This window comes from Eleutherodactylus coqui, chromosome 8, assembly GCF_035609145.1.
Source record: "Eleutherodactylus coqui strain aEleCoq1 chromosome 8, aEleCoq1.hap1, whole genome shotgun sequence".
Lineage (NCBI taxonomy): Eukaryota > Metazoa > Chordata > Amphibia > Anura > Eleutherodactylidae > Eleutherodactylus > Eleutherodactylus coqui.
In genome coordinates this window covers 209,611,558-209,637,026 of record NC_089844.1, presented here as the reverse complement: position 1 = coordinate 209,637,026, position 25,469 = coordinate 209,611,558, and the positions used below count along the sequence as shown (strand labels likewise).

General features: G+C 48.9%; 1 protein-coding gene across 3 annotated transcripts; it reads right to left on the bottom strand.

Annotated features, from left to right (window-relative positions):
• Positions 1–6,146: 6,146 nt before the first annotated feature.
• TRA2B (transformer 2 beta homolog) lies at positions 6,147–24,889 on the bottom strand. 3 transcript variants are annotated; one of them, XM_066577282.1, is made up of 9 exons: positions 24,768–24,889; positions 15,460–15,605; positions 14,154–14,316; positions 13,862–14,050; positions 12,001–12,116; positions 10,857–10,949; positions 9,720–9,791; positions 8,955–9,028; positions 6,147–7,830 (listed from the first exon to the last, which is right to left on the bottom strand). In XM_066577282.1, the coding sequence occupies exons 1-9, from the start codon at positions 24,801–24,803 to the stop codon at positions 7,820–7,822; spliced, it is 900 nt and encodes a 299-aa protein (XP_066433379.1). In that variant the 5' UTR covers positions 24,804–24,889; the 3' UTR covers positions 6,147–7,819. The 3 variants fall into 3 exon arrangements, with proteins under 3 accessions (XP_066433379.1, XP_066433380.1, XP_066433382.1); XM_066577283.1 differs by having other exon boundaries at positions 10,857–10,946; XM_066577285.1 differs by having other exon boundaries at positions 15,478–15,605.
• Between the last annotated feature and the right edge of the window lie 580 nt (positions 24,890–25,469).

The following is a 25,469-nucleotide window of genomic DNA, read 5'->3' as shown; positions in this document are numbered from 1 at the left end:
GGCCGTAACAGGTGACCCCAGTAGCAATGGCGACCCCTAACGCGGCCCCAGTAGCAATGGCGACCCCTAACGCGGCCCCAGTAGCAATGGCGACCCCTAACGCGGCCCCAGTAGCAATGGCGACCCCTAACGCGGCCCCAGTAGCAATGGCGACCCCTAACAGCGAGAGGAAATGGAGAGGAGGTAGAGCCAGCGAAGGAGACGCTGAAAGAGTGGTCAGAGAGGTAGGAGAACCAGGAGAGAGCAGTGTCCTTTAAGCCAATAGAGCGCAGCATAGTGAGAAGGAGGTCATGGTCAACAGTGTCAACTACAGCAGAAATGTCAGGGAGGATTAAGGTCCATTTAGACACAATCATTAACGCTCAAAAGCTGTCTTTTGAGCGATAATCGCTGTGTCTAACCACTGACATCGTGCAGTTTTCGTTAACGTTTGCTGATCATTGTCTTTCAGAATGCTGAAAGACAACGATCAGCCTTATCAGCAATTCACAGCTGGATACAGCTGATACTATTGTTTCAGCTGTATCTCGCTCCCTGGACACAGGCGGGGTATAAAGAACACAACGGTCCAGCTGTGTTCTGCATACCCCACTCGGAGCGCTTGGCTGTATAACAGCCGAGTGCTCTGAGCAGAGAACAGCTGAATGCAGAAAACAAGTGGCCCCGCTTGTCTTCTGTATACCCCGCTCGGAGAACAAAGTGATCGCTCAACAATCTGTAGTTGGCATCATCAGTTGAGACAAGGGTCGGTTTCTTTAGAAGAGGGGATACGATGGAATGTTTAAAAGAGGGGAAAATACCAGAGGACAGGGAGAGGTTGAAAATGGTGGTGAAGTGGGTGATGACAGCCGGGGGTGAGGGACCGGAGGTGGTGAGAGGGTCGCTAGTGCAGGTGGTGGTGCAAGCAGCAAAAAAGCAGTCTAGAGACTTCTTCCTCTGTCATTGGTTCGAGTATAGTGGGTGAGTGATAGATGCAGTGCTGAAAAGGCCAGGATCAGGGCTAGCTGTGCAATGTTTGGGGGAATAGCTCTCTAGTGCTGAGGTTCATCACGGGGTCCTGTTTTTTGGGGACTAAGAAGGGAATGGAAAGTGTTGGAGTCTTTTTGGGTTGTGGGATAGTGAGGAGACGAGGGAGGTGAAATAGACTTGTTTTGCATGATGGAGGGCAAGATTATAGGTTTTAAGTATAATTTTAAGTGGATGAAGTCCACAGGCTGTTTGGATTTACACCACAGCTGTTCAGCACATCTGGAGCATCGCCGGATGAAGCGCATTTGGGGCGTGAGCCAGGGTCTGCGGTTTACGGCTCTGGTCACGGGGGTACCGCTTCCTCCAGGGTGCGTCTGAGGGTGGTGGAGTAATGATCGGCAGCCAGGTTGGGGCATGAGAGGAAAGAGATGGGGGACAGTGAGCACTGTAGGGTCTTGGCGAACTGTTGGATGCAAACAGTCTGGAGGTGCGATTGATGAGGGGTTTGGAGAGATGTTAGGGTGCCTAATGGAGAGGCAGAGGAGATTGTGGTCTGAGAGTGGGAGTTAGTTAAGTCAGAGGCAGATTTGGTTGAGAATATTACTGCCTCTGTAAGTGGGGGAGTCTGAGAGTTGTGATAGGCCGAGGGAGGAGGTGAGCGTTAAAAGCTGTGAGGTAGATGGGGAAATGGAGTCGTTAGTGGGGATGTTGAAGTCCTGGAGGATGAGGGTTGGGAGTTCAGAGGACATGAAGTGGGGGTGCCAGGCAGCGACATGGTCCAGGAACAGGCGGGTGGAGCTCAGGGGCCGGTGGATAACTGCGACACGTAGAGGGAGTGGATGGAAGAGTCACAGGGTATGTACTTCGAAAGATGAGAAGTTGAGGGAACCAGGGGAATAACCTGGAAGGTGCAGCTTGGCGAGAGAATGCCTACTCCTCCGCCACGCCTGTCATCTGATCTGGGGGTGTGGGAAACTGCAGGCCATCGTAGAACAATACTGAGGGGGGAGCAGAATCAAACTGCTGAATCCAGGTTTCGGTGAGGGAACAGTAGATTGAGGCTCTGGGTAACGAAGAGGTAGCGGATGGTTGGGAGTTCCAGAGCGCGCATTTGAAAAGGGCGGGTGCGTGCATTGAGTTTGGTGAGGGTATTGGCTGGGAGCAGTATAGAGTGGGCTGGGGTGAGGGCAGATGTTCCCTGCAGCTAAAACTAACAGCAAGAGTGAGCAGATGGTTGGGGTTTTTGTGACGGTAGCTGCGGTGTTTCTTGGCGGTGAGGAGGGGGGATTGAGGCATTTGCGAAAGTGAGAGGTGTGCATGGGTGAGGAGAGCAGAGTGTCTGATGTAGATGGAGTGTGTTGGGACTGGGCATAGGATGAAGGTATAGTGGCAGGCAGTGAGGATGCTGGTAGAGGTTAAAGCAAAGACCAGGGTGTTCATGTCAAAAGGCTCGGCTTGCCTCTTGCTCTGTCGAGGTGGAGGGGAGCAGTCAGTGCATAGACAGAACGGAGGACAGGAGCACCACAAAACAGAACATTAACGGAGCATTACATGGGCAGCATGAGGCATAGACAGCAGCATGCACAAAGCATGGACATGAACTAGACAGTCTCTGCGGCTGCTGAGGCACGTGCAGAAGCCTAGACAAAGGAGCATGGGTGTTGTCTTTGTGGATGGTGAGGCAGTAGAGGGATGAGGCAGTCTATGCAGGTTGGATGTGAGGAAGGCCCTTACGCTAACATTTGGCCTCAGTGGAGGTTTGTCGTGGGGAGGCTGCACGGCTTAGGCCAGTTGGATGAGACGATGAGACATTGAGCCAGGGTGCAGGGATCAGGGCAGGCATTTAAGCAATAAATGTGGGCTATAGGTATCCTGCCTTGTATAACTGCATAACGCACTTGATTCGGGTCTCCCTTCCTGTGGGTCACAACTTTCGTGCCAGAGAAGGTAATGCTACTTTTAAAACATGCACCAGTCTACAGCTGGGAGTGGCTAGTTCATTAAATTAAAAGGCAACTGGCCTAGGAGGTTTATGACCCGCCTTACATAAACATACAATAAGACTGGACATGGAGCTGGGGTGGAGGTGCAATTTGGGGAAGTCTGAACCCAAAAATCTAATCTGAGAACACAGACCATAGATATTAAACAATTCAATGAAGCCGTGAGATATCAGTGGTGCAGAGATGAGTCAGTAGCAGACTGTCAGCAAAACTAGGTATAAAAGATGACGCCACAGTATAAACGAGCATAACCACATTGCAGGCATGCTAGAAGTTGAAGAATGTAGGTTACTGAATCACCCTCCAGCTATAGTTGCAGCACACCAGTTATATAAAATGTAGCGCCTCAAGGAAAAAAACATGGTGCCATTATCGCTCCAAGTCAGAACATCCTCTGAAAACCCATCCCGTCACCGCCACCCCCTCTTGTGCTCATATTGCACTGAAATCCTGCTAAGTCTTCGGGTCCATTCACAGTTGAGGATGTACAAGTCCTCAACTTTACTAGATTACTTACAGACCAGACAACTCAGCAGGAGGGGCACATGCTCGAGATTTCAGTTTTATAAGCACAAGAGGCGGTGGCAGTGACAGGATGGGTTTTCAGAGTGATGTAAGAAAGAGATACAAACTGCAAAGGAGGAGGCAGAGACAGATTGCCAAAAAAGATAAATAACCCTAACTATTTTTCAGTAATGTAAAACAGTAAAAGGATTTGCACTGAAAGCGCTTGCCCCTTAACAAATAATGCAGGAGAAACCATAGGAAAGGATTGGGAAAGGGAGGAGGTGGGTGGAAGAAGGCAAATCTATTAAATAGTTTTTGCCCCAAGTATATTCACGAAAGAGAAATGTCACACGAGATGCAAGGGGATAAAATAAACCCCCCACTAAATATCTCCTGCCTAACGAAGAAGAAAAGTGCACAAAAAAAAAAACAGAAGGAAAAAAAAAGAAAGTCGGATCCAGATGGAACACACCCAAGGGTCCTAAAATATGCAATAGATTGCCATTTCTTAGATTTAGTGACTATTGAGACAGAGGTGGAGCCACTGGATTGGCACATTGCCAATGTGGTTCCACTATGCAGAAAGAGGTCAAGAAGAGATCTGGTAACTACAGGCCGGTAAGCCTTGCTTCAATAATTGGAAAAATATTCGAGGGGTTTCTGAGAGACGCCATCGTAGAATACCTCAAGGAGAACAAGGGAATAACTCCTCACCAGTATGGTTCATGAAGGGTCGCTCATGTCAGACCAATCTGATCAGCTTCTATGATGAAGTAAGCTCTAGGCTGGACCGGGGAGAGTCTATTGATCTTGTATATCTGGATTTCTCTAAAGCATTTGACACCGTGCCACATAATAGGCCGATATACAAAATGAGACAGGTCGGATTGGGTGAAAACGTGTGTAATTGGGTAAAGAATTGGCTCAGAGATAGAAAGCAGAGGGTGGTAATAAATGGTTTGTACTCTGATTGGGCCACCGTTACAAGTGGGGGGCCACAGGGTTCAGTATCGGGCCCCATTCTGTTCAATGTATTCATTAACGACCTGATAGAGCGACTACATAGTAAAATATCAATATTTGCAGATATTATCTTGTATACATTTCTTATCAACGGAGGACAATGTGCGGCTACAAACGAACCTGGATAAACCGGGGGCTGGGGGGGGGGGGGGGGGGGGGGTTAATGGCAAACGATGTTCAACATTGATAAATGTAAGGTTATGCACATGGGCAGGAGAAACGGATGTCACCAATATACACTACATGGCGTACTGCTAGGGAAAAGTGAGATGGAAAAAGACCTGGGAGTACTAGTGGATTGTAGACTTAACTGGAGCAATCAATGCCAGTCAGCTGCTGCAAAACCAAGAGCAGCGAGACTGTGGAACTCTGCCTGAGGAAGTGGTGATGACAACACAGGCTGGACATTTGTCTTTTTTTAGCCTAGTATACTATGTTCTGACTTGGAGCATTAACGGTGCTAATCTCAGACTGTCTACAAAAGGTTGTTTGTCAAAAGGCTTCTATCCCCTCAATTTGGCTGTTGTGCCATTTGCAAAGTGTTTTGCACCGCTTTTCATGCTACCCTTTCCAAAAAGTCTAGCACAACGTTTGGTTTAAACCAATCTAAACTTTTTTTTTTTAAAGTGAGAAGTGGACCCAGCAGGAAGTTATTCCTCCTTATTTATATTCCTCCATTAATATTTCATTCTGGTTCAAGGGAGGAACAAGAACACAACGCTTGCAGAGATACTACAAGGTGGTCCATGTTCAGGGATCTAGTCGTTCTTATAATCCCCTCTACAGTAATTAGTGTGATGCCTGACCCGTTTGGTTCTCGGGTCACATTCCATCAGAGGTGAAACCTTCTTCACCAGGAAGCAGCTCCTCTCAGGCCTTACTTTCATGGGTCAGAATATTCAACAACATTCTGGAATGATGTCCCAGAACTCCACACTTCTAACTGCGGATTGTGATGCAAAATTGCAGTCAGGATTCTGCCATTTTCAATTCCACATTAAAAGCTGCACATCCACTGCCGTGGAGACGTTGCTGAGAAATATCCTGTGTCCTTTGTAAAAACGCCCATATGGGTCCTAGATATCACTCACTACCCCCTGCTGCCAGGGCTCCTTCTACTCCCCATCAGACTGAGGGCTCATTCACACAGATGTAAGGAAGTGATGTTCAGCAATACACAGCGATATTCATGGGCGCAAAAAAATAAAAAAAAGTTCTACTTTTTTTTCAAAACACGTTTATTTGAAAACAGCACTACACAAAGCGACGTTTATTGTGCATTTGGAGAAGTGCACAATTAAATGAAATTTAACCACATGGGCAACCAATAGAACCAATAATGCCCCTACAGCCTCCCAGTAAGGCTCAGAATAGGTCACAAACACAATATTGCTAAGCAGATAACTTTAGACTCAACTACAACAGAGTAAAGCTACAAGTCTTAAGTGAGGCGTGGCAATGGTATCTGCCACGCAGGGGGCTGCGGAAGGATCATTCAAAAAGCCAGTGCAGCAATCTGTAAGGGAAGCATTGTCATAGACACTAACAGTAGATGCACCTCTGGAATGTGTCGTAAAGCACTAACTGCCCGAAACTTCGTTACTAGGATTACCTTCTATGTGCAGCATTACAGCAGTTGGGTAGTATAGAAGAAAAAAAAAAAAAAGGTTCAATTCACTAAGTTTTGTCAGTATTGAGCAATCTGTATCATCAATTCTGTGGGTCAGTTTGTTAAAGGGCCACTCCGGTGATTTACTTCATTCATTATTCAGCCATCCCCCAGTGTGTATATAGGGTAGAAGCACCAGCCTCCTCCTCCTCACAGGGTCATGTGATCTCAGATCACTTGAGTTGTATGATGCATCTCTAGTCAAATTCTCAGTCGATGTGATGCCGTTACATGGACTCCCACAGAAACTGCCCAGAGGGGGACACGGGCACGCCCGTCAGTTACTGATGATCACAGGTATAACAGAGGAGATCACAGCTCATCCTGATGGTTCTTATGCTTCTGCAGCTTATTTAGCTGAACATAGAAGGTAATGAGAATTAAACTGTCCCCCAGCAGTCAAAATTGGTATAGCCTCGGTTAATGCATCATGGGATAAATGTGAAACAAAGTAAAAACTCAGCCTTAAACGGTGGTTAATAAGCATCAGAAAGGGGGCTGCACTGCAGGTGATTGGCTGCAGTACACAGAGGAGACCTCCAGAGTGACAGGCAATCAGGTAAGAGGGCAGGCATGGGGGGAAAAAAGTTTGCCGGAGTGGCTCTTTAGACATTTTATTTTGGGGCATTCTCGTTGTATTTAAAGGGGTTTTTCAACAAAGCAAAGTTATCCATTAAAGCCAAACAGGCATATTACCAACAGGTTTTTTTTTTTAAACTAAAGCATACATACATAAGTACATGAGATAGAGCATGTCACCCCTGTGCGCAGCTGTATAGAGCATGTCACCCCTGTGCCACACTGATACACGAAGTCACCTGCATCACACTTACACCATGTCGTTAGTTGCCATAAGCAAGGCATTGTGATGTTCGTAGCAAGTGCCATCACACATGCCGCTCCCATATCCCCTTTACAAAGGGAGGCGGGAATACATCTGTTCAAGGATAACCTGTGTGATGAACAATCTGGAAGATTTTAAGAGAAAGGTCTCATGGGACAACCCCCTTACATGTTGTAAACTATTGACTGTATCCCGAGCATAGCTCATACATAGTAGAATGGCGGGGGTCTACTGCCTGGGACCCAAGTTGGTCAGTTCTCCGGGTCAGTGTGCTCATGCACTGAACTGCTTTCTGCAGCAAACACAGCTTCGTTCCTCCTGCAGTGGTGAGGCTTGGTATTGCAGGCAAAGTTCCCATTTACTTCCAATGCATGTAATACCGAGCCTGGCCAATGCATAAACCAGCACACTTACTCAGAGGACAGAGGATGGACCTTCTGAAGATAGACAGTCAATCTTTTCCAACTGGACAAAGCTTTAAAAAAAGGAAAAATATATTAAGAAACACTTCTGAAGGGCTTTCCGTGCCAAAAAAGTGAAATGGTGGTTGTAGAGAAACTGAAGAATGTCAGAAAAAAGCATTTATTTTTTTAAAAATGTTTAACCTCCATGGATTGAGAAAAAACAAAAAAACAAAGTAAATCACTACAAATAGAAAAAAAAAGCAGTCCTTCTATTTGTAACAAACAGAAATGCATGCACATCTGCAGATCATGTCTACATGAAAAGTTCCTCTTTACAAAAACTGCCAAAAACTGATGACTTCTGAGCTTTACTGTCCAGACTAACCAAAGCAACTTCATTTTAATAACGACCTGAAAGAAAGGAAAGAAAAAAATTTAGCAAGAAAATATGCAGCTACAGTTGTCCAAAATCTGGTGTACAAGCGCTACGAAGTACATGCATACATGTCTAGTGGATCCCACGAGATTACAGTTAGTGTATCACCCCAGCTTAGCAGTGTGGTTTGTATGGACACAATGTGGCACCAGTCACCTCTAAGCTGCTGCAGAAGGCATAAAGCCAACATATGAGCTATGGATATGTTGGATCTGTTAGTGTAGGTTTGCTTTATACACCAGGAAAGCCTTAATTGCCAGTTTCTTAGAGATGTGGTTCATTTTGGACCTAAAGACAAGATATTTTGTGGGGACTTTTATCTCAGCTTCTCATAAACCAGAGCTTTGTGTGGTTAGCTGTAGTTTTCACTGGCACCATTTTAGGCTAAATAAGTTATCAAAAAAGCCTTATTGCATTTTTTTTTGGTGGTGGAAACAAAAACAAAGCATTTTGGCTTGATTTTGTTAAATGTTTTATATTTATATTGGACATTACAGATGCAACCTAGGGTTATTTTTTTCCAACAAAGGGAAAGTGCACAAAAAAAAAAAAAAAAAAAAAGGTCCCCCCCTCCATTTCTTCACCTACCTGTGTTTTAGTGGGGGACCTGAACTTGCGATACAATGATAATACATTGCAGTACTTCTGTACAGCAATGCATTATCGCCAATTATAGTGCTCACGCCCTATGGCAGACCTGGATGTCACTGTCTGGTGTGCAGTTGCTATGGCAAACGATTGACCCTCTATGATTACATGGCAAAGAGTGCCCTCCCTTTGAAGCCTTTACATCCTGCAATCAACATTGATCACGTCATGCAAGGGATTCACAGTGGGGAATAGTGTTTTCACCAATCCTTGTTGTTGCTGCAGGAGGCAGGCTGTCAGGCAAGGATGGCTCCCGCTGCAGATTGCACAGGCTCAGCCTCTGAGCCGGTATCATACATAGGACTTATATCTTGGAATGGGAAGGGGTTAAGCCCGCTACCATAGCATAATGGAGCATGACATAAGTAGGCCACACCTGGTAACACAAAAGTAAAAAAAAAAATATATATATATAGGGGGCGGGAGGAAAGAATTTAACACCTCAACTTACGTGGAGAATAAGAACGAGACCTGGATCGAGACCTGTATCCACCTCTGCTGTAGTATGGGGAAGGAGACCGCCTCCTGTTAAAAGTAAAAGTAGTTTCTTAAATACATCATGCAAAAGTCTTCAACGTTTTTCCTAAGCTGACCAAATTAGCAATCCGCTCAGCTATACTCGCTGGTTCAGTCTAATGCTAAAATAAATAAGGCATCAGCACCTTCTTTCGGTCCCCTGTGGTGCTGCTAACAGACTCCTGCTGCCCTGTGCATGTCAGAAGTCAGGAGACCGCTGTAGCCAGCGGCTGCAGCCAACTGCTTGCATCATGGCACCCAGGATGCGAGCGCTGATGCCAGGAGTTCACATGGTGACACTGCAGCCTCTGATTAACCATTATAGTCACCCGACTTCTGGTGGCTGTCTGCAGACCGGAAAGAGGATAGGGTGGCAGTAGTGGCTCAGCTGGGTCCTGAAGACAGGCATGTATATAGTTTTTTTTATTTTATTACCTGCCCAGTTATTTTAAAAATAATTCAGTCACAACCTTCAAATGGCCTATAGTGACACGGCCGAACGCAAGTGTGACAGTCAATCACTGGCCTCAGTCTTGTGCCATAAGCTGCTGACGTGTACGTGGGCATGCTACTGACGTGTAAACAAAGCCCAACAGGGAGAACTGGTGATTGTTTTCCTATTCTAGAACAATCCTTGAGTTTAGGAGAAATATTGTCAGACAACCACTTAAGATTTAATACTAGTTGAGCAACTAATTACCTAGAAAACTGATCTCTGTCCTGACCGCCACGCCAGCCTCCTCCTCCTCCGCCGCCGCCACCTCCGCCTCCTCTGCAATACAGAATGTTAGATACATGAAGAAATATGAACTTGCGTCAGAAAAAAAACACAACAACTTTTGGGCAAATGGACAAGACTCAAGCTTAGAAGCCAACATTGCAGAAAAGATCTGGGTGAATTTGGCCTGTACATTTCTCCCCCCACCTTTATGTTTCCAGCAATTAAGGTTTTTGGCCACATGGCTAGCTGTAGTCACAAGATAAAGTTGCAATGCTATATCAAATACAGATAGTGAATAGGATTGTGCTGTGACCTCCGAGTTACTAAGACGACATGCAGATATGCTGAAATGTCATTGCAACCATTCACCATAATTAGTTTTTGCAAACCAGGCAGCCCAAAGCCTAAAGCCACTGGAGAATCTGCATGCTACGTGCAGATTTTGCATAATACTTCAGGCCAAAACTTCGACTACAGCCATCAGTTTTTTCCCCCCTTTTATGCTGCTTTGCGGATGGCTGTCTTTTTGCAAATGGATTTCTTAAAATACGCCAGAATTTTAAATAAAGACATATTTAGATACATTTTCAGATTTAAAATGGATGTGCCATGCTCACAATCCCAGTTCAAAAAGCTCCATGAAATCAAGAATATATATTGTACATCCTGAGTTGATGGAGCTTTGTGAACAGAGATTGCCAGTTTGGCACATCTCTTAAATCTGAATATAGTTATGTTTTTTTTTTTAAAGGGGCAACGCCTGGCTGCAACTATCTCCAAGGAAGCCAGCAGTTTGCCTGGAACTGCGACTAGCAGCCGACTGCCAATGAGGCCACATTCTAAAAGATAGTCTCTAATGGGATGACTCCCTTCAAAGGGGCATCAGAATGCAGTATTTAAGTCAGGTCTTTATTACACAAGTAGGAATTATTTCCTGCAGACACATCAGTTTTTCCTCCATTTACAAGGACAGGATAAGGAGAATCCTAGCAAAGTGATATCTGTATAATACTGCTGGAGGCCGATATAAACCTGACCCAAGGAAACTAAAATTAGGACTGAGAAATCCAGCTCTGCAAACAAAGCACAAGCTAACATCTACCATGCTAATGTTACCTGTAAGATGAGCGGCTATAGTAATCCCGGTCGTCATATCCTCCTCGGTCATATCCTCGATCGTAGTAGTCTCTTCGGCGAGAACTGCCACTACGTTAGGAGGTGAAAGCAAATATTGCAGAGGGGGAGAAAGGGATAGAAGGGGGAGGAAAAAAAAAAAAAAAAGTGAATGATCATACTTCACAATCCAGCGAGTTGCCTTCATATGAGGAAAAGGCTGGTTGTCAATTTAGCTCAGGAGTACAACCTTATTTGATGTGAGGGACACATTGTTGTGCCTTATATTAATGGGCCAATAGTAACATAAAAGTCACTTAAAGTGTCAGTAGTGCTGTATGTATGTATGTATGTATGTATGTTTTGCTTTTCTTACCTGTAATTTTTTCTTCCCTCCCAACCACGATTCACCCCCCTTCCCCCATAATATATCGCCACACCTTTCCTGCTCCTCTGTACATCTCCACAGTCCACTCCTGTCACAGCACATGGTTTACTGAGCCCTGTATGTCAATGAGCGCTTTAAGGTTCCTTTACATGGAACAACTGTGCTTCCACACACAAGTAATAGGAGGAGCAGCAGAGATCTCTTCTGGCTGTCCGCCTCCATTCACTGCAAGCAGGCAATTGTGCATATATAAGCTAAAAACCAAGCGACTGAAGTGGTTTATGGCTCAGTGCCCTGTCTGTGGCCATGAGTACATGGGGCAACTATCGTCCAGCGATTATTCAGGTGATAATCATCCCATGTAAAAGGGACCTTTACTCATCTCTGAAGGTAAACAACTGTGGCCAGCCCTGGAGTGCTTCAGAGACAGGTGATCGGCTGCGTTTCTAGTAGGGTGGGGTCTGCAATGTGTAGAAGCTGTATATGTCCCACTGGTTATGCACCAACGATATCGCATTTTGGCATTCAAGAAGCAATATATTGAACTTGTGTTACAGGTTTGTTTTTTTAATCCTATTATTTTCGGTGACAAGTTTTGCCACAAAGTTATGGTCTCCTGGTTAGCGGTCATCTGTAAACACATTTATAGTGTAAAACTTGGAGACTGTAGTGTTCAAAGGCTGAAGAAGAAAGCCACATGGACTAATGTCAGAAATAAACTCCGATCAGGAAGAGCACTACCTAATCCTTTATACTTACTAGGTTGGTCTCCCCATGTAGATCCCTGGGGTAGGTGTATGAGGCCTTTTAGTTATGGAGAAGTCAACTCTTATCCTTCTTCCATCCAGCTCCATGCCGTTGGCACGTTCCTTTGCCTGCAATGAAACCATTTCTTTACCCACAGAATACAGAAGAGAAGACTGAAGTTTTTCTGGGCTTTTGTTTTTTTTTTATTTAAATTGTGATCTATCTTCAGGATAACTTATCGATAGTTGATAGTCTGAGTCGGCGGCTTTGGATCACTACTGATAAGCTGTTCGGACGCCCTTCGTCACCGGCTAACTACACAGTGAGAGCAGATTGCTCCAAACCACGTAGTCGCCATCTGTGTTGTCCACTATTTTGCCGCTAACAGCAGGGACCCCCGAACAATGATAGAAACCAGCAGCACACTAATGGGTTGTGACATTTTACTGCCCTTTTTTTTTTAACTTAGTTTTAGTGAACTCTTTATGAGAAACAGTACAATATGTGTCATGTATCATTTGTAACATTAATAAACTTGTCTACATTTTGTGCTCATTAAGCAATATGGAAACAATAAAGCATCTCACCATGCTTGATATTACGAACTAAACCAATCTACATTATGTGGTACTAGAGTGGCATTACTGCGGTTGCGTAGTGGTATCGGCATCCAAGCAGATAAGACTTTTTGACAGGGCAACCTCTATGTTGGTATGATCTTTTCGTATGGTAGGATGTGGACTAGTCCATTCTATCCTGCAACACGGGGGCATTCAGTAGTCATCCATTTTATAGCTATTGCTTTTCGAACTGGGAACAGTACTTCCCTCAGAAATATTCGTAAGTGATGAGGCCATTTTTCTCCATCTAACAGTGTTCCCCAACTCCAGTCCTCAGGGACCTCCAACAGGTCATGTTTTCAGGATTTCCTCAGTGTTGCACAGGTGATGTAATTATTGTCTTCACCTAAGACATTGCCACAGGTGTTCTTACTATAAGATATCCTGAAAACATGACCTCTTGGTGGTCCCTGAGGACTGGAGTTGGGGACCTCTGATTTAACAAACCCAATATCGCCATTTTAGGATCCATACTAAGCGTATGCGGGGAGGGCAAGAGTGTCGATATATATGTTGTTACTGCAACCCATATCATGAGCCAGAAAGCTGCACTCAGACATTGGCGCCTGTGACACTCCTTTACTGAGCCTAGAGTCACTGGGACTGGCTGTGTCGGTCTCTCCTCACTCTGTCCCTATATACAAAAGGAGAGCGAGCTGTCAGTCTCCATGCAGTGGGCAGGGAGAAGCTGTCATGATCCCTTTAACATTAAAGGGGCTCTACAGGAATTTAAAAACTTGCACCTGTTGCATCAGAGCAGCCACTTCAGCCGAGTTTCAACCCCCCCTGTTGTGGTATTGTCACTGACAGCAGAGGGTCACATCATAGTTGGCTCATTACCAAGTCAGCCCCTCTTTCCATCACTGCGCTGCCCTTTATAATAACAAAGCCAGCCTCTTTATCATGAGCTGCCAGCGCAGTCACTCAGCTATGTCGTCACAGAGCCACAATACCACGCGATGGTTCATCAGAACTAGGACAGAGTGGTCGTTCTGACTCAAATGCCTCTTTCAATTAACTGATACAAAAATACTGTGCAAATTTAAGCTGCAGTCTATTAAACAGCATCAGCTTGACAGCCCACAGCATTAACTGGATCAAAAGACAAATCTGAACCCATCAAACCACTCAGATGCCGCAGCCAAAACTGTGCAGCCTAAATGATTAGAGGAAGGGGCTGTCACCCAGTCACCACAATCACAGGGTGCCGAATGGTTAAGTACATCCCCACCACGGCAGCATTATAGACTCACCTCCTTTGCATCATCAACATTTTCAAAATATACAAATGAGAACCCTCTGGATCGCCTCGATTGCTGATCATACACGATAGAAACATCGGCTATTGGACCGTATTTCGAAAAGACTTCTCTTAAGTCGCGCTCTGTGGTATAAAGACTTAGGCCAAACACACCCAAGCAACAATTTGGATCTGGGTTTGCCTACAAGGTAATAGAAAAAAGAACCAAAACAATTGGATCAACCTTTTGCTTTTAGACCCACTATAAAAATGTTAAAACAAAAGCATTCTAAGAATTAACTTACTCTATTGCCAACATGACGTCTACGATTTGACATAGGAGAGTGGCTATGGCTGTGACGCCGGCGATAATCTCTGCTATATGAACGGCTTCTTGATCTTCTATGAGACCTCGAACGAGTGCGGGATCTTGTATAGTGACGACGAGAACTTCTCCTTGATCTAGATCTACGAGGGGGAGAAAGTGATGAGTTTTCCAATGGCATTATTTGCATCAAAACCTGCAAGAGTGTTTTCCAAAAGAAAAAAAAAGGCTGTCTTTTCAGGCAAAGCCATAAGTGGATCCAGCAAAAAGGAGAGATAGAAGTCCTCCTTTTGCCTGTCCACAGGCGATGATCACGCTCCGTAAAGCTTTCCATAGGAGTACTATTGAAAGCGCAGCGCCGTCATCCATGAGCGGAGAATCAAAGCAAATTCTCTGTTCGCAAGACTTAAATCGTGGCATATTGCGATTCTCCACGGTGAGCCCATCTATTAGATAGACTCACCTCGGAGACCAGTCAGCGCTCCCTCCTCCTCCCCTGCGGCAGAAGATCGCTAGCGATATTCTGCCTTGGCCGTAGACAGAGCCTTTAGTGCTCATTTTTTAATCCACTTCTGGCTTCGGCTCAAAAAGCTACATCAAAATCTGCAAGTGCATTTCCCAAAAAATGGTGTGAAGTCACCCTAAGAAATCATCACAAAAGTATCTTTACAACTATTAGGCCTCATGTCCACGGGGAAAGATTATTTTAAATCCGCAGTGTTTTTCCCGCAGGCGGATCCGCGCCCCATAGAGATGCATTGGACACCCGCAGGTAGTTAAATACCTGCGGATGTGATTTTCACCTTGAGGTGCGTATCCGCGTGCGGGAAAAAAAACGCGACATGCTCCATTTCAGTGCGGGTCTTCCACAGGGACGGCTCCCGCAGGCTTCTATTGAAGCCTGTGGAAGCCGTCCGGATCCGCAGAACACCCGTACCAGAATTAAAACTCACCTGTCCGGATGCTGCGGATCTTCCCTCTGTTGTGATCGGATCTCTTTTCTTCGGCCCGGCGGATGTGTCTGGCACATGCGCGCGGTACGGTGCCGGCGCGCCGAGCACATCCGCCGGGCCGAAGAAAGAAGATCCGGCCGTGACGGAGGGAAGATCCGCAGCGTCCGGACAGGTGAGTTTATTCTTATTTTTAGCCTCATGTCTGCGGGGCAGGAGGGACCCACTGCGGGATTCTCCATGAAGAATCCGCGGCGGGCCTGATTTTTCCCGTGGACAGGAGGCCTTAAGGTAAGTGAAATCATAGCCTGTACAACAAATAACTCCTAAACAAACCTGGACTCAGATCTCGACCTTGATTTAGATCTTGAACGTCTTGACCCCTCTTTAGAGCGAGATCGTGCTGGAGAGCGGTTCGGAGAGTGGCTTGCAGACTTCCCTGAGCGTCGAGCACTTCCACTTCTTGAAGCCGATCGAGATTCCTGAACACAAACAAGATATTTACTACAAACAACACTACATCCAACATAAGAAAAATAAATGAAATACTCCTGTCACGGTGATATTAAGTAGTCTTTACTAGGAGTCTGAATAAAACTCAATTATAACCCCATTTTTACCTACGTGTTTAACCCTGTATGCTCTGGTTTACAGATAATGCATGCAGATAATTTGATATATATACAGGGACACAGAAACAGACTAGTAATTACTTAGCGTAGAGCTTTATGATCCCAGATTACTTCTTATCTTAACTTCATTTTAATTTCTTTCTTCATTCTTCATTTTCAAATTCTGACTTCTTTTCATCTTCCCCACTTCATATATATTCCTCAAAATTCTACAAGTAGGGCTTCAGCTCTGACAATTAGCATGCATACTTTATTTTCCTCATATTTCAGCTTCACTTATTTCTGAGCTTCAAAAAATTCTCATATAATAAACGTGTCAAATGACGACTTCTGCATTTTCCTTCTTCAATATTAACCTTGACAGAAAAAGAACAGGATGGAGTTTAAAATCTTTTGGATCAAAACTCTGGCAAAGCTAATTGAATGTATAAATATATATATATATATCCGTAGTTTGATGACCTGCCCTCAAAGCTGAGATAGGAGCTACTATTCGTCAGCATACAGAAGTGAGTTAGATGACACCCTATACAACTGAACTAGTGAGGGACGCTTTGAGTTTAGTGCTTTATATACAGTTTCTAGCTTTCCTATCGTGGCCCAAGTGCTACAATTTACCACAATAGATGCCAGTCGGAGACCAGTGCTATACCTGAGGGTAAACACCCACTAAACTGAACGCTGTGCCTGTTCGGCAGTTATTGCAGTGTATGGAGCGCCGAGCAGTGATATAGCTAGCTAAGTTGACACAGTGCTCAGATGAGCACTTCTACCTGGGCCACTTATGAGCCTCCAGGCTGTGAGACTCGGGTCATTCCAGTCCCGTACATCCCTAATACACGGGGATTCATGTTCTATTAGGTTTATGCTGAACAGTAGCACTTTTTAGGACCTGTTTTAATCCCATTAAGGGGCTTCATGTTTTAGCCGCACTTCTATACTCCTGTCCACACATACGTGATGCTGCTGTTAGGGAAACTCCCATCGGGGCTTTTTACCATTGAAAAGCAACACAATACACCAGAAATGGGTCTTCCATGCTTTGCACCACATTCACCCTGCATTTAGACACTCTCGGCCAGGTTTTCCGGCTTGTCTGAAGGAGCACGGCCTAAAGCGCACCAAACGTGTGCCACAGTCTGAGCCAACAGGATGTCCAAACTGAAACCAGACGGGATTTATCATTCAGCAATGCTTCTGTGATAAAGGTAGCACAATAAGACTAAAGGCCCATTTACATGCAACGATTATAGCTCAAAAGTCATTCAAACCAACGAGTTAGAGCTAATCGTGCAGTGTAAGTGATTAATAGCTCACTAATTGATGGCAAGTTGTTAGCGGGTGACTTTCAGTCCGCAGAAAAACCTTTCGCTGGATTGCAGGCTTCTCATTGCGTGTAAACGCTCCCCGCTGCACATAGGAGGTGAAGCCCGCGATCCAGTGATGATCTCTGCATCAGCGCGCGTGCCGTCGTTTACCCGATTAACGGCCCGTGTTTAAGGGCCATAGCTTTTAGACAGTATTAGCGAGTAAGCCTCATTATACCCTTACAGCAGCCCCGCGGTCCGTTGTCTCACCTCTCAGCTTCTCAGTAAGAGGGCTTCACACAGGCTGGAATAACGAACGCACCCAAATCCACAGACCAAATGCCGCGGATCCAACTGCTGATTTTAGTGCGGAATTACCGGCAGGTTTTCAGACATTTTCAATTCCTCCTGAAAATCCCCCGGTAGCTGCAGATGTTGGTGCGGAGTTTACTGCAGTCTCCGCACAAGGCAGAATCCCCGGGAACCGTCCATGACAGAGTCAGACACCTAAGGCCTCATGTCCACGGGGAAAATCAGGCCCGCTACGGATTCTACATGTAGAATCAGCAGCGGGTCCCTCCTGCCCCGCGGACAGGAGCGCTGAAAATAGCAATTTAAAAGAGTTTACCTATCCACAGCGGGCCGGGAGGGTCTTCTCTTCCTCACGGCCGGATCTTCTTTTTCGGCCGGCGGATGGACTCGTCACGGCTGCGGCACGTCGCCGACGTGCTGCGCGCATGCGCCGGGCACATCCGCCGAGCCGAAGCAAGAAAGATGCGGCCGTGAGGAAGAGAAGACCTTCCCCGCCCGCTGCGGATGAGTAAATTCTTTTAAATTCCTATTTTAGGTCTCCCGCGGATCCGGACGGCTTCCATAGGCTTCAATAGAAGCCCGCGGGAGACCCGCATGAAAATGGAGCATGGTCCAGATTTTTTCATGCTCCATTTTTAAAAAAATCCCTTTTATTGACCATCCGCGGGTATTTATCCACCGGCGGGTGGTCAATGCATCCCTATGGGATGCGGATCCGCGCGTGGGAGAAGAGTTAAAATCCGCTGCGGATTTTAATTCTTATTTTGCCCGTGGACATGAGCCCTAAGAACCTCGGCTTTCTGATGCAAATCCACAGGCAGAAGGGCTCATCAGCGGGCAAAATCTACATGCGGAATTCTGGTGTGAAAATTGTTTCCGTGGCAAAGTTCCACATGAAAATTTAGCCCATGGATGGGGCCGATCCGAAGAAAAAAGCCACAGTGGGCAGCCGTGATCTTCAGAGATCTTCTGCCGTATGAACATATGCTAATGGTCAGCTGGGCCCCGACTGAATGACAGCTGATCGTACGCCTCGTATAATACCCGACAACAGAACATTTCCAGAAAACAACGAGAAGTCGCTCCCTTCTACAACGGCTCTAACGTCCGATTTACCAACATATCACAGGCATCCGCTTTACTTATGGGTGGAAATCCTGTTTAAGACATTAAAAATCCCCCCAATCAGATTACTTCAAAGATCTACTTAAGGCGTCCCAAACACTACAACCCGGATAGTTGCACCGGATTTTCTTTTAGCCGCCCTCTGCCCCATTAACCCTTTCCAATCCAATTTTGGATTCAGGGTTTCCTAAAAGGCTTTCCCTTTTTGCTGTTGGACAATGGTGCCATCTGCTGGCTAAAGCCAGTGTGTGCGCCAGAGAGGCTCCAACAGCGGAGTGGCTGGCACTAGACGGTCTGACATTGGAGCTGTACAAGCTTCAATCAGAATGTAGGAAGACGTGGATTGGAAAGGGTTAAGATGACTGATTACTGGCAATGTACCGAAGCGTATTTATGTAGCCTGCAGTACCAATATACGGCTCTCCTTGCTGGCAATGACATCGCTGACGCCTGGGTCATGTGACTCCTGCAGCCAATCACTGACTCCCTTCAGGTGGCCACAGGACATCATCGGTCTGTGGCTGCAGTGAAGATCAGCGGTCCGGCCATCAGGTTTGGATTCATTTTAGAACACACACCTCCTTTCTCTTCACTAGGCTACACCTACAAGGCAGGCTGTACGAGGTCCTCCGGACGCACAATGAGGAGTAATCAGCCATCCAATGGTGTATTCAAACATACAGACCCCCCTCCGGGGGAAGCTATACTGTCCTCACCGCCATCCCGCAACGAGGAGTCACAATCATTCATCACCCGACCCGCCATAAGTCCACCTATCACGATTACCTGAAAATCATTTTTGTCCCAAGAGGCACTGGGTCTTATTGACTTAGCTAGCCGGTGCCGTCTGGGTCCCTCCCGCTGGTCTACCAGGTTACATCGCTCTGCCATGCGTCCTACACTCCTTGGCTGCCGACAGATCACTCGCTGGTATGTATTCATAAATCCCACCTCCAGGAATCGATGGCTGAGAGCAGCAATCACTGAGCCAATCAGGGATTCATGAACCCCATGACCAGCAAGTGACGTCCTGTCGGCGACCCAGGAGCGCAGATCACACGGTGGGACTCGGACCGCGGCTGCTAGGTAAGGGCATTTTTTTAATGTAGTCTAGCTCATTTCAGGGTACAGCTTATATTTCAATCCTCCCCAAAAATCAGGGTAGGTCTTATTTTCACAGAACCCTGTAGTAGTTTTTTCTCTTTGCACGGTGATGGCAGCGGAATAGTGTCTTCCCCCAGGCTGCAGGATGCATGGGACGTTCCACACAACCACCAGGATAGCAGCTGCGGGTGCACGAACCAATGTGTGTCATGTGCGCGGCGTACGGAGGGCCGTGTGCGCGGCGTACGGAGGGCCGTGTGCGCGGCGTACGGAGGCCATGAAAGTACATGGATTTTCATTGTTCCACTCACACTTGTGTATATTACGCATGTAAAAAAAGAAGGCAGCAAGCGTTACGTTACGGCGTATACAGCCCTATTCTCTGTGTGTTCGGAACGCAATGCATAAATAATGCAAACGCACATTTTGGCGTTTCACAAGTGATGAAAAAAAAAAAACACAACCAGGCAGCCGGTGCCGGACAGCGGGCATAAAACACGCTGTACATGTGCAGGAATACGTGAGCAAACACGCAACAATACACGGAATACGAGAGTCACCAGAGAAGTAACACGCTGCCATGTTACTGATTCAGGTGTGCCAGTCCGGCATAACCCACACGCCTGAAGGTCAGGACTGGCGGCCCACACAACGGCTGTACTTAGGGAAGGCACAGATGCCACACAGCCCTACAGGTAACTGGCACCATCCTGGCAGGGAAGACCTCATTGGATCACCATCGCTGTAATAAAGTGCATGGGTGATTCACAACCAGCGAGGTCAGCCACCCATCAGTCATACAAACAGCCTTAGTCCCTACCTAAAGAGGTAAAAAAAACAGCTAAGATAACACACAAAAGACTTCTCCCCGCTCCCTTTATCACTCCCATGATGCATCAGCACAGCATCACATGACCAGCTAGAGACTAGCATCTCAGCCCACTAGGAGCGCACCAATCATCACCTTCTATAGTCACCTACACATATACAATCAGCAGGCGCCGATAAGGCTAATCACTCATTTCTATCTGGCTAGAAATGAGCAATGAACGAGCAGTGCTGCACGGTGACCGCGCCGTTAGATGCAACGATTATCGGTGTCTAAATGGGCCTTTAGTGTTGTAGCAAAATGTTCCACCAGCCTGCAAATGGTCTGTACTTTAACCCTTTCCAATCCAATTTGTATCCTGGTTTTCCTAGGGGGCTAACTCTTATTCTGCTGTTATAGAACGGCGCTATCTGCTGGCTAAAGCCAGTACTGCATGAGGTGATACGTTGGAGAGGCTCCGACAGCAGAAAGGCTGGCAATATACAGTAAGAGAACCCCGATGGACGTCTTCCAACATCGGAGCTGTACAGCCTTAAAACATAATGTCTTCAGACGTCAGGCGGTGGATTGGAAAGGGTTAATAAATGGCAAGTTGACTGAAGGTTGTTAATGGCCACACAGTTTTAGACAACTAATAGCCCATTTACACGGGTCGAGTGTCGGGCAGACGGCGCCTGCCACTGGTCCCGTGTATACTCGCTCCTGTGCTGTTACAGGAGCGAGTATCGCTGACAGCGTGGCCAGCAGGGGGCGGGGCGGCTGGAGGAGAGTTCTGTCCCCACTCCTCATTCACTGTAAGCAGAAGTCTATCCTGACTGCGGCCGCCACACGGAACCCGGAAGAAACTGCAGGCGGTCATGGCGCTCAGCCTTCAGCGGCCATAGCACAATCAGGGATAAATCCTGTGGCTGAGCGGTCACATGACTGCCTGCAGATTCTGGCCGGTTCCCTGCGGCGGGCATCATGGCGGCAGCGCTGGGCACGGAGACGCCGGGAGAGGATTTAAGGTCTCATTTTAAAGGCGGCATTTTTCTTTGTCCCAGAATCCCCTTTCACACGAGTGGAATTATTTCATCAGGGAGTTCTCCCTGCAGGTGGCGCCGCAGACGCCTGACAGAGCTGGACATAGCTTTATACCATCTTCAGTTCTGCATGTCGGCCCTGTGGAATGTTCTGCAGGATCACAAATCCCGCCGTGTCCGGGCAGAACGATGTGATAGAGCCTCAGCGGGGAATAGCCGGCCCAGTCATTGGCCGGCCGCACCAAGTCCTAAGATCACACCCCATCAATAATCTGGGCAACGAGGTGCGCTAAAACACATCAAAATAAAGATGGCCGTGTTCAAACGCTAATCTGCGAAACCCCAGCGAAAGCATTGGGAGCGCGGCCTCAGGCTGCATCCAGCCGTGTGAGAGCCTGGGGGCCCTTGTACACGGTCATCGGGTGCCGACACGCCTGGACCGGCCGCCATAAGCAGGCTCACGGATGGAGGATTACGTATTTACACGGCCGATCGCCGCCTGCCTTCTGTGTACAGAAACAGTTTGTCGCTGCCACCATTTACACGGACAATTATCCATCAGATCCCGTGATCAAGCCAGAGCCTGAGCGGTCATTGTGCCGTGTAAGAGGGCCCGAGAGCCACAGCCACAACCAGAACCTGAGCGGTCATTGTGCCGTGTAAGAGGGCCCGAGAGCCACAGCCACAACCAGAACCTGAGCGGTCATTGTGCCGTGTAAGAGGGCCCGAGAGCCACAGCCACAACCAGAACCTGAGCGGTCATTGTGCCGTGTAAGAGGGCCCGAGAGCCACAGCCACAACCAGAACCTGAGCGGTCATTGTGCCGTGTTAGAGGGCCCGAGAGCCACAGCCCACACGGCCATCCCCATGGGCGGCGCACCAGAGGACATACTGTGACTTCTCTCACGGCCCGCTGTGGACGCAGAGCAGCCGCTGATTCTCACCTATGGACCCTTCTACATGGCCAAGAGATCGCTGGGACTGCGGCATCCGGCGGGACGTGAAGGACTATCGCCTCGTGTAAATACACAGCGGGAAGAGAAAAAACTGCAATATGCAAGAAATCTGCGCAGTGTGGACAGGTGTGAGCGATACGGCAGGCGCCGCTGCGAGCGACGAAATACACGGACCACAACACAGCGACTGTAAGCACCGCAGACCATGGAGACAACCGGGCAAACATGGCCGACCGGACAGCAGCTCACACCGTCCTAACAGAGGGGATGGAGGCTCCTATATACTGGAGGGGGCTGCTGTATACATGCGCCATCACCGGGGAGGACAACAGGGCAAGGCCTGTCAGAACCTGGAGGGACCCGCTGCCCCCCACTATTAGGCCACAGCCCCCTCATGAGGTACACTGTGGCCCCCCACTATTAGGCCACAGCCCCCTCATGAGGTACACTGTGGCCCCCCCACTATAAGGCCGCGGCCCCCATGAGGTACACTGTGGCCCCCCACTATAAGGCAGCGGCCCCCATGAGGTACACTGTGCCCCCCCCCCACTATAAGGCCGCGGCCCCCATGAGGTACACTGTGGCCCCCCACTATTAGGCCACAGCCCCCTCATGAGGTACACTGTGCCCCCCCCCCCCACTATAAGGCCGCGGCCCCCATGAGGTACACTGTGGCCCCCCACTATTAGGCCACGGCCCCCTCATGAGGTACACTGTGGCCCCCCCCCCCCCACTATAAGGCCGCGGCCCCCCATGAGGTACACTGTGGCCCCCCCACTATAAGGCCGTGGCCCCCCCATGAGGTACACTGTGGCCCCCCACTATTAGGCCACGGCCCCCTCATGAGGTACACTGTGGCCCCCCCCCCCACTATAAGGCCGCTGCCCCCCATGAGGTACACTGTGGCCCCCCCCCCACTATAAGGTCGCGGCCCCCATGAGGTACACTGTGGCCCCCCACTATAAGGCCGCGGCCCCCATGAGGTACACTGTGGCCCCCCCCCCCTATAAGGCCGCGGCCCCCATGAGGTACACTGTGGCCCCCCCCTATAAGGCCGCGGCCCCCATGAGGTACACTGTGGCCCCCCACTATAAGGCCGCGGCCCCCCATGAGGTACACTGTGGCCCCCCACTATAAGGCCGCGGCCCCCCATGAGGTACACTGTGGCCCCCCACTATAAGGCCGCGGCCCCCCATGAGGTACACTGTTCCCCCCCCCCACTATAAGGCCGCGGCCCCCCATGAGGTACACTGTGGCCCCCCCCCACTATAAGGCCGCGGCCCCCCATGAGGTACACTGTGGCCCCCCACTATAAGGCCGCGGCCCCCATGAGGTACACTGTGGCCCCCCACTATAAGGCCGCGGCCCCCATGAGGTACACCGTGGCCCCCCACTATAAGGCCGCGGCCCCCCATGAGGTACACCGTGGCCCCCCACTATAAGGCCGCGGCCCCCATGAGGTACACCGTGGCCCCCCCACTATAAGGCCGCGGCCCCCCATGAGGTACACTGTGGCCCCCCACTATAAGGCCGCGGCCCCCATGAGGTACACTGTGGCCCCCCACTATAAGGCCGCGGCCCCCATGAGGTACACCGTGGCCCCCCACTATAAGGCCGCGGCCCCCCATGAGGTACACCGTGGCCCCCCACTATAAGGCCGCGGCCCCCATGAGGTACACCGTGGCCCCCCACTATAAGGCCGCGGCCCCCATGAGGTACACCGTGGCCCCCCCACTATAAGGCCGCGGGCCCCATGAGGTACACTGTGGCCCCCCACTATAAGGCCGCGGCCCCCATGAGGTACACTGTGGCCCCCCACTATAAGGCCGCGGCCCCCATGAGGTACACCGTGGCCCCCCCACTATAAGGCCGCGGCCCCCATGAGGTACACTGTGGCCCCCCACTATAAGGCCGCGGCCCCCATGAGGTACACTGTGGCCCCCCACTATAAGGCCGCTGCCCCCATGAGGTACACTGTGGCCGGCAGCCGCAGGCCCCCCCAGGTCTTCTCGCGGTATACAGCCGCCGCCCCCCTTAGGGACACCGCGGCCTTTCTGCTTCCCTCCCGCTATACAGCCGCGTCAGAGCGCGAAGCCATTTCACGAGGGCTCAGCGCGCTCACAAAATGGCGGCCGCTCGTCAGGTGCGAACCGGGCGCCGAGACCCCAGGACTGCAGCCCGCCGCGCCCACACCGGCAAGAAGCCACGGTGACCGGGAGAACCACCCTGCCTAGAACACGAGTAGGAGGCGCCGCCATCCTCCACCTACAGAACAAGGGCGATAAACCCGCCATCGTGGAGGCGCCACAATCCCCGTCCCTCGCGTTACCTCACGGCCGACAGGCGCTACTACTAACCCGGTCGCCGAAGTTCTGCTCCCCGCTGTCGCTCATCTTTGCTGCTTGATCACCGTCGTCACCGCCAGGAACTGAAGAAATGGAGGAGCTGAGAGAGGTGGTAGTGAGGCGGCGACACCCAGTCCCTCCTCCTCGGCGGGAGGGCCAGCGCCTCATTAGCATCTCTTGTGTGAGATGGCGGCGGACGAGGCGCCTCAGGTCACGGCACAACTAAGGAGGTACTCCTCACAAGGAGCCACAGGTCACGGCACATCTAAGGTGGTACTCCTCACAAGGAGCCTCAGGTCACGGTACATCTAAGGTGGTACTCCTCACAAGGAGCCTCAGGTCACGGCACAACTAAGGTGGTACTCCTCACAAGGAGCCTCGGGTCACGGCACAATTAAGGTGGTACTCCTCACAAGGAGCCTCAGGTCACGGCACAACTAAGGTGGTACTCCTCACAAGGAGCCTCGGGTCACGGCACAACTAAGGTGGTACTCCTCACAAGGAGCCTCGGGTCACGGCACATCTAAGGTGGTACTCCTCACAAGGAGCCTCAGGTCACGGCACATCTAAGGTGGTACTCCTCACAAGGAGCCTCGGGTCACGGCACAACTAAGGTGGTACTCCTCACAAGGAGCCTCAGGTCACGGCACAACTAAGGTGGTACTCCTCACAAGGAGCCTCGGGTCACGGCACAACTAAGGTGGTACTCCTCAC